Consider the following 9,673-nt stretch of genomic DNA (forward strand, 5'->3'; position numbering starts at 1 on the left):
TCAGATTTGACTTAAAAAAATTGTGTCAAGAAATTCTCAATGAACTACACAGAAGAATCCTAAAATCCACATCATCTGTATTCAGACAAAAAGACATCTAAGTTCGTATACAAGTACATTGGCCAAAGGTTAAGCAAGATAAAGCTATAAATATCAACAAATAATAAGAAAGCTCACAAGTTTCAAAAAAAGGTTTCTCCAACTAAATTTAGCCATAACAGCACAATAAAGCATGATTAGACGCTTAAATACAGAACCTGGAGTTGAAACTCACCCTAATAAGTGATAGCTAAACATCATTCATCAATCACCAAATTCAAATGCATATACTATATAATATTATCACAGCAAGGATTATATTGGTAAATGCAATTCTCCAGTGCTTATAATCCGATGATTTACTGTCCATGCCTTCTTTTACAGTTCTCTCCTATACATAATACATATTACCCCACAGATAAAAACAGAAATCTACAGCAGCAGCTGAAATAAAAATGGCTATCTTACAGTGGGTTTCAAAATGGTCACATTTAAGCACCAGGCAAAAATTAGGAAGGCCTGGTTGCAGATTTAAAGAAATTCTAAGATACGAGTAGTTGATTTGTTATCATGGCAAGACTGGAAGTGTCACCTTATCAAATGAAAAGAAACTAACCTGCCCATGATCGACAATGCAGAACTTTATGGGAATGCAGCCACAACTTCTTTCAACATTTTCAACCTCTTGTCTCAAAGGTGGACTCACCCTGCAAAGCAAATTAATCCCAAATAGTAAGCAAAACAAGTAGAATATAAGTGAATGGTAATAGTTCTACGATTTTTATAAAAACACAATATAAAATCCTGCTTAAAATATAAACTTAATGCGTGTTTTTCATACTTGAGAACACACAGCAGGAAGACCGGATCGCCTGGAGAAGATTTTTTGAACTTGCTGTTGGGCAGATAAACATCAAAAGTTGGCTTTATTCCATCAATTTGCATTCCCTTCAACAAAATTGAAATTCTATATTCTATATCTAGATCCAATGATCCATCTTTGCTTGATATCGTTTGTTGGGAATTGAAAATGAAGCTTTTATTCTCCTTCATTGTCCAAGGAATTCCATGGCGCCCAATAATATAACCCAGCAATTTCAAGCGCCTGTAAGCCTCAAATGTCCCCCAACTACACCCATCTTTTCCTTCTGCAATCTTTTTATAAAGATCTCCAATGCTAAGGATCTTATCATCACTGCCAACCAGATGCAAAGCTCCTCTTTCAGCTAAAAACCTAGAATAAATGAAAAAGCACATTGGTATACACCAGCAAAACAAAGGAAATAGCCTATACCCTCAGCATCCAGTCTTTTAGGACAATAACGCATAACACGATCTAGTAATAAACTTGATAATCACGAAAAAAAAGAAAAAATAACCATCCTTCCTAATCAGATTTTGGGAAACTAACATCTATTGATCAATTAAAAGGAATCATCCAAACATAAAATATACAGAATTCAACAGAACAATATATTTAAAAGATGTTCTTCAAGAATGCTATGAATGGAGATTCACAACTCAATAGATTCATTGCATGCCTGAATGCTGCAGTTCCACCAAAGATGGTAGTACCTTGGGAATAACCAACGCAAAGGTACAGTTAAGAAATTTCACAGGTTTATATACAGAGAGAACTAAGAAAGTAACTATTGAATACTATTAAGCTTGGGATAAAATGATAAATCACCAAATATTTCAGTTGCATTGATTCATGTATCATTACATCACTCAAGAAAAGAAGATAAAAGCTACAAATGCCCTTCAGACATTAAACCCTAGCTTAAAAATGGGCTCATACATACATGATTTCCTCGATGTGGCAATAAAGCTTTCCATTTCTAATAATTCCAGTGGTTGTCCACATGCTACCTTTCTTTTCTACAACCTCTCCCATTCCCAGCTTCTCGTCCCATCTAGCTCTGGAAACATCATTCCTTCAACCAAACACCAACAACTTAAAAAGTGTTAAGCATCCCAAACAGAACAAAATAGATAAACTAAAGGGTCATAAATGTTCATGTTGGATGAAATCCTGAACCTAAACTGAAATTTTGAGGACGAAGCCTTGCCACCACTGATCAAGAGGAAAGGATTTTGGTGGTGCTCATCCTCTTCTTCTTCCCCGCCTCTTCTTGCCATCTCCTATGCAGACGGCCTGTTAGGTTTGAGGATTAACTGGAAAAACGTCCAAGTTAAACAAAAATTAAGGAGAAACTTGATATCTAAAACTACCGCTGTAGTTTCTCCTCAGAAATAGCGTAAATAAAGGATTAAAAAGCCAGATCAGCCTTTTCTCCCTGCATAACACAGAAGAATGAACAGGAGGCTAGTTATAAGGATTAAGGAGGACGAGAGCAAATAACATAAATCTATCACCTAATGGAGGCCTAGGGTTATCATCATGATGAATCATATTTTTGGCTCACGGGACAAGTAAAATAAAAAACAATGAAGAAAATATTAAGACTTTTTTTTACAATATTACGCAAATAAATATGGGAACCTCCTTGTCCCAGCACAGGAAGCAAATTTTATGGAATGAGTCCAAAAGTAAGCAATATGACCAGGAAAAGTTGATATGCCAAGCACAACAGTAGTATATTGGTCGCTGAAATTTATTGCTTTCAAGATTGTTTCACTGTTTCAGTCTCAGAGTTTAACTTGAACAATATTAGAATTCCAAAATTTCTCACAAAAAATGCTAATTTTAATTGCCTGTAAAATTATGAACATAGGCGATCCATTTTCTCAAATAATTCCATTGGATTATGTTTTTATCAAAATAAAAGTTTTAAGGGATTACAGTTCAGTATTGTAACACTACAATATTTTAGCGGTAGATGCCTTCATTTTGAGTTTTCGCATAAACTTTTATGTAGAAAAACTAGGCACCGCCTGCCCGAGTCAAATTCGAGAATAAATGAAAAAAATTATTAATAGTAATAATATAAGATGTGGAGCTTGGTATAGACTATATGGAAGCTGTATGGTTATGTTGCAAAAAATATGTAAACATGTAACTTAGGTTCATCTAGTGCCGCTAAGGAAAAATAAGATTTATCTTGAGTTAAAAAATAGCCACCTTTTAAAAATACACCCAGCTTTTTCCCAAACAAACATCAGCCCTGGCAACAAATCCTGTTGGCGCACAACGCCATAAAACAGAATACTAAACTGACAATGTAAATAGATAGAGATTTATCCTCATTGATCATGGTATAAATTAATGCCTAGTGTTTGAGGAGGCTGAAAAATAAATAGGTCATGTTTAATGATATTTTTTCTGCTAATTATATATAAATATTTAAAAATTTTGTTATTTTGTTTAAAATTAAATGAAAGTATATTCAATAATTTTGCAACATGTACAAATCAAAATAATATATTTTCATTCAATCAAATCTAATAGAAATAAAGTCTATTAAATTTTTGATATCATTTTGACAAGAATTTGGTCAAAAAAGTGAAACAAAAATTTGTTTAAATATTATATTAGCATTATAATATAAAATAATTTCTACATATAATAATGTAAACTCAATAAACTAATAATTTACACATTTTGATTGATAGATAAATATATTTTTGTGAAGCCTACACCAACTTGTGATAATATATTCTAATAGAAAAAAATTATGACACCTTAGCTGAATAAATATAAGATATTTAAAATATCACGTTACGCTCTGGTGCTTCGAGCAATTGCTGGGTGATTTAGGGTTTCCAGCGTGTTTTCGTCCTCTAGCGAGGTTTTCTGTGGATTCTCTTCTTGTCTTCGCTCCTTTTTCATGTTCTCCATGTTTTTCGTGCTTCTTTTGAATTTATGTTTTGTTCTGCTCATCATTTTTCGCATTTTTCGGTGATGAGGACCTCGTCGTCATCTTACCCTCCGTTGGCTTCTACCCCGCCGTCATATATATATATATATATATATACCCATAATATAGCACAACAATAAGGTCATCCAGCTAAAAGATGATTCAAGACATCAGAGATTTTCAATCACAATAATAGTAACCAATATGAAATTAGTCATGAAAAACGTTGATTGAAAAAAAATAAATAAATAAAGATGTCGCAACTGATTCCCTTCCCAAACTTTGCTCACTATTTGTATTCAATATTTAGTTTGGAAAATATTATTACACAAAAATGAGAATAAATAATAAAGCAAAATGTTAAAAGTGTTCAAAGAGAGAAAGAGTTGAGCACGGAACCAAATAAATTCAGAGAAAATCCAATTAATTTTAAAGGAGATGAGTGTTGCTACAGAAGGCAGAGCAATTATATCTATTCCCTTGCTTTAATATTCCGTTAATAAATTATGTCATCAATTTTCTTATTATTCTCATAAAATCCTTTCATGGCAAGAGCAAAAGAATTTTTTTTGTTTTATTATTGTATTACTACAATCGAAGTTGGAGTGACTTTAAAGAATATGAATGTGGAAATTGGAAAACAATAGCACGTGATGATATTCCAATACATATGTAGAAATGCTTGAGAGATCAAAGAATTTCTTGGCATATTAAACTTTTTAATCTATTTTGAGTACTAAAAACTTAAAAAGATATCAAATGAGTAGAGGAGTATGTTGATTCTTATTTTTAAGAATAAAAGTGATGTACAAGAGTGTCTGGATCATAGATAAATTAAATTAATGTGACATACATTAATATTATGAGAGAGTAATGGAGCATAAGCTACGATGTAATACTAATGTTTATAAAAATTAGATTGGCCGAATAGATCTATTATGGAAGTTATACATTTGTTTAGAGGTTTGATGGAGAATTATAGAGAGAGTAATGAGGACCCACATATAATATTTATTAATTTAGAGAAAACATATGATAAATCTCTAGAACAAGTGCTCTGGAGAGTTCAAGAAAAGAAACGAGTTTATAATGCTTATAATCAACTCATTAAGGATATGTATACAAGAGTTATTACTTGTGTACAAATATAAGGTAGTTTGACCAAGTATTTTCCTATTTCAGTAGGATTACATAGGATCAACTTTAAGCTCATATCTTTTACTTTAGTTATAGATGTTCTTACTAAACATTTGCAAGAGGATGTACCGTAGTGTATGATTTTTGCTGATGATATTCTTCTTGTTAATAAGACTAGAGGGGGAGTCGATGAAAAACTCGAATTATGGAAGCCAACCATAGAGTATTTTTGTTTAAAGTAGAGCTAAAGCGGAATACATGGAGTGTATAAGAGATGTTTTCTAGGTATTAGAGATGCATGTGATGACATTTGCTAATATTGTTAGGATAGGTGCCAGTCATGGAAAAAATGATAATTTGATTTGCATTGTGAGTTTTAACACATGCTACTCTCATGCGTGCTGTAAAAAAATTTTCGCCCATTTGTTTTTGTGAAACATGATAGAAATTAAATTTGAACTTGATGTGCGTTGTATTATCTCAATGTTGTAATGATTGCCCAACTAATTAATATTGAAAACAATTTAATCTGTTTTTTTGTATTTAATTTTATATGGTTTTCTGCAGTTCCAATTACACTTATCACGTACTCAAATATGAGTAGATAATACTTCATTTTGTTAATAGTTGTATATGTTTGAATTAATTGGATGCTCTGAAAGTTTAACTTAAATTTCTATACAAATCTAAATTAAATTGATTTAATTTTATAAATGTTTTTTCCTGTTTCATATATAGTTATATTATTTATACATGCAGATGAAATGTCTGAGTCATTCATTTTAACTGATATACTGTACATATTCTAAGAAAGTTGATGTTTAAATAAATATCGTTGGCGTTTACGTAATTCTTTTTTATATTTAGGCATAAAAAATAATGAGTACATAAGCAATTTGCCAGAAAATAATCAACGCAAAAATATTGTATCAACAATTTCATATTTTATAAATGAGTATTGCGAAACATATATTTACAAAACTCCATGCATGAACTCCTCGTATATAAGAGACAAATAGATTGACAAGCTACTAGTTATGCATCCCATGAAATTTTATAATATATTTGGCATGTCTAAATCAATATTTATAGATCTTCTGAACAAGTTGGAAAGTGCTCATGACTTACATGGTTCGTCAAGAACAACAGTGACATAAGTGCTAGCGATAGCATTGTACATTTTATCACATAATGAGTTTAAAAGGTCAACCTGCAAGCGATTTCAACACAACAAAAACAATAATCTCATTAAAGATCATGAGTGATTAGCATTGTACATTTGATCATGAGCAATATTCTATGTGATTTTATGCAATACTAACATGGCAACATCCCTAACAATATGGTCTTCAATATTTTTCAACATTATAATCATAAAATTCCAAACCTGTGGAAGAAACTAATAAAGATCAAGATAGCATCAACTCCAGGGTTGATAATTAGAAGCCAAGAGGAGACGGTGATCAAACTCTGCAATCTTGCTGACATCATTTAGTTTTAAGGATTAAGAATGTCAAACCCCTCTCCACCATCCTGGGCATCCACATCTCCCACTCTTCTTTCTTTATTTATTCCAATTAAATTTCTTCTTTATTCAGTCATCCCCACATTCTCCCAATTGCAAATCATTTTTTTTGATATCTCTGATCCACCACTTAACAATGAGCTTATAGTCTTCAATAATTGACATGAGAACTTCATAACCTTCATTTGAATCCAATAATCTCATTAAGGATCTTCTGCATTTCGTTATATTATTTGTTCAACTTGAATGGTTTTACACTCTTATAAATGATCTCACTAAAGTAAACAATTCAAGAAGCAATCAACCTTTACGCTCATTCCGTTCCAAAGAATGATACCATTCAATGATACAACAGAAGAAGGACAAATATGGCAAAAAATAGCATGAGAGATTATTTAAAAAAAAAAAAAAAACCCAACCCTGCAAATGTAGGTGAGAGCTGGAGAGATAATTTGACGGAAGGTAGCCTTTCAAAATAACGAAAATGATTACTGGTGGGTGAGTAAAGAATGTACCTTCAGGAGATTATCTTCTTAGATTCTTTGAGTTAGACAAATTAAGAGTCTCAGCATCTAGGAGGTGTATGTCCGTATCGACTATGGAGGAGGCAGCTTTTGGCATTGAATATCGAGGAGGCAGATGTCGGTGTGTTGATTGTCAAGTAGGCTGCTCTCAGCATCAATGATTTGGAGCTCGACGAACCAGTCTGGCAGAGTTCTATCGCTAGGAGCAGCATCTCCTGGATGCCTCCAACAGGCCCTAGAACATTGAACAATGTTAAGCTCGTTTTTGTAGCAGCTTTAACATTAAGACAATACTTAATGATATTTAACTTGACTCTTACCAAACAATTAAAATGGTAAATTTAAATCCTGCAGAAACTTAAATCCAATTTCTCTCTCACTTAACTTCTGGTCTATCTAAATCCTTCTCAACAGCAACAAAATTTCAAATCTAAACAGAACCTTGTATCCCTTTTCTCCCCACATTTACCATATTTGGTAAATTAGGGCATTGGACGGATTAAACTTAAGGGACTGTTTGGCAACAGGAGTAATGCAGTATTTGACCTAAATCCTGCCAAACCCTGCCAAACAGGATTTAAGCACCCGGTAGATCTCACGGCGGATTAAATGCTCCGTTTCCTTAATTTTTTTTTTCCCGAAAATACCGGGTTCAATAAATCCTGGAGTTCGGCGGACTTACGGGATTTGGCTGAAGAAGCGCGCGAATGGGAGAACGATAGTTACCTTCACAGCCAGCGAGATCCTGTCGCTACGTCCGATCCAACAGGAAGAACGGCGAACTTCCGCGACTTCCGATTCGACAGAAAGGACCGTCGTCGAAGAAGGCTTAAGAAGCTTAAAATTACTAATTAATAATGAATTAATATATTAATTTATGCTAATATAAATTTGATTAGCCTTATTAAATTGAAAAAATTTTAATAAGAAAGTAATATTTAATTAAATAAACTAGATATAAATTTATTAATAAAACTTTTAAATTTAATTTAATAATTAAGATTAATGAACTAAAATTTTATTAAATTTTAGTGAGGCCTGCAATGCTTTATGGTGCCGAATGTTGGCCATTAAAAGAGAAGCATAATACTAAGTTAAGTGTGGCAGAGATGAGGATGCTTAGATGGATGAGTGGCTTTACCCTTAGAGATAGGATACGAAATGAGCATATACGTGAAAAGGTTGGAGTAGCTCCAGTAGAAGATAAGATTAGAGAGAGTCGCCTTAGATGGTTTGGTCACATAAAAAGGCGGCCTTCCGACGACCCAGTTAAGAGAGTAGAGGTATTAGATTTGACTTGTGTTAAGAAAGGTAGGGGTAGACCTAAAAAGACTTGGTTAGAAAATATTAGGAATGACCTTTCTTTATTAGATTTTAAACGAGAATTTGGCTTTTAATAGGACTCAATGGAGAAAAAGGATTCATGTAGCCGACCCCACGTAGTGGGATAAAGGCTTGATGTTGTTGTTGTTGTTGTAATGAACTAAAATTTTATTAATTGATATCATATTTTATTTAAGTGATCTAAATAAAAATTATTATTTAATCAGCTTACTTAATTACAATCACTATTTAAAATAATTCTTTAATTATAATTGATACGTCGTCAAAAATTATCTTGATCGGGCGCGAATCTCGAAGCAAAATCAAGTTGGAAACATCCAAAATTAATTCGGAGACCATCTTAACTCCGATTTCAACAAACTTATAGTTGAACTGAGCATCTCGAAAATACAAACCCAACGACACCAAATTCGACTCAATCCGAGCCCAAATGTGCCCAAATCAAGGACCAGAAGCGCTGTTGGAAGCCTCATATCACAATTTGAGTTACCAAACGGTCTCCGATTTTAACGAGCTTATACTCGAATCGAGCGGCTCGACGAGACGAATCCAACAAGCCCAAGATCACCAAATTACGACATTACTAAGGCCTTCAAATGTCCAACGAACCATACACGATCGTAGGATTCAATATCGGCCGTCCATTCGACCACTCCCTATTCGCCCCTGATCTCACGTCTATTTACGAGCTATGACACTCCATAAAATCTATAAATAGACCCCTCATTCTCCATAAGAGGGGACCGAAGCAAGAAGAGAAGAGGATAATAGAATGAAGAAGACAAGGGAGAGAAGGAAGAAGCTCCTCCTCGACCACTGCCGGAACCTCGCCGGACCACTACAAGAACCTCGTCGGACCACCGCCGGAGCCTCGGCGGTCCACCGCTGGAGCTTCTCCGGACCACCAACTGAGGCCCTCACCTTCCCCAGAGGCCCTCACCTTCGCTAGAGGCCATCACCTTCGCCGCAACACCACCTGAGGCCCGGACTTCTGCTGGGCCACTACCTGACGCCTAGAGTTCTGCCAGAGTACTGCCCTACTACAACGGTCTTTCAGACCCTGGTCTCCTGCCGACTACGGTCCTCCCGACCTCCGTCGCCTACTAAGGTCTTTCCGACCTCCATCACCAGACAACGGTCTTTCCGACCTCCATCATATCGACTATGGTCGTGCTGACAAAACAAATACATCTATTGTAACTCCCACCATGTAATACACTCTATATGATGTACATTTGTGACACCAAGCCAAGACATTCTTCCTAAGAAGGCCTCATTTGTAA

At 34.3% G+C, this 9,673-nt stretch overlaps 1 protein-coding gene across 3 annotated transcripts; it reads right to left on the reverse strand.

The window, feature by feature from the left end:
• Positions 1 to 305: 305 nt before the first annotated feature.
• On the reverse strand, positions 306 to 7,890 carry LOC110116537. Of its 3 annotated transcripts, XM_028697779.1 has the most exons (6): positions 7,773 to 7,890; positions 7,038 to 7,281; positions 6,126 to 6,207; positions 1,845 to 2,217; positions 881 to 1,273; positions 306 to 746 (listed from the first exon to the last, which is right to left on the reverse strand). In XM_028697779.1, the coding sequence occupies exons 4-6, from the start codon at positions 1,934 to 1,936 to the stop codon at positions 608 to 610; spliced, it is 624 nt and encodes a 207-aa protein (XP_028553612.1). In that variant the 5' UTR covers positions 1,937 to 2,217; positions 6,126 to 6,207; positions 7,038 to 7,281; positions 7,773 to 7,890; the 3' UTR covers positions 306 to 607. The 3 variants fall into 3 exon arrangements, with proteins under 3 accessions (XP_028553612.1, XP_028553611.1, XP_028553613.1); XM_028697778.1 differs by lacking the exon at positions 6,126 to 6,207; XM_028697780.1 differs by lacking the exons at positions 6,126 to 6,207; positions 7,773 to 7,890 and adding an exon at positions 7,367 to 7,612.
• Between the last annotated feature and the right edge of the window lie 1,783 nt (positions 7,891 to 9,673).

The sequence above is a fragment of the Dendrobium catenatum genome, unplaced genomic scaffold (assembly GCF_001605985.2).
Source record: "Dendrobium catenatum unplaced genomic scaffold, ASM160598v2 fragScaff_scaffold_993, whole genome shotgun sequence".
Lineage (NCBI taxonomy): Eukaryota > Viridiplantae > Streptophyta > Magnoliopsida > Asparagales > Orchidaceae > Dendrobium > Dendrobium catenatum.

Coding starts and splice junctions, on each gene's coding strand:
- LOC110116537 (XM_028697778.1), bottom strand. CDS start 1,936: ATGGGAGAGGTTGTAGAAAAGAAAGGTAGCATGTGGACAACCACTGGA. Junction 1,274..1,844: donor TGCCACATCGAGGAAATCAT/GTATGTATGAGC, acceptor CATTTATTCTAG/GTTTTTAGCTGAAAGAGGAG. Junction 747..880: donor TTCCTGCTGTGTGTTCTCAA/GTATGAAAAACA, acceptor TTTGCTTTGCAG/GGTGAGTCCACCTTTGAGAC.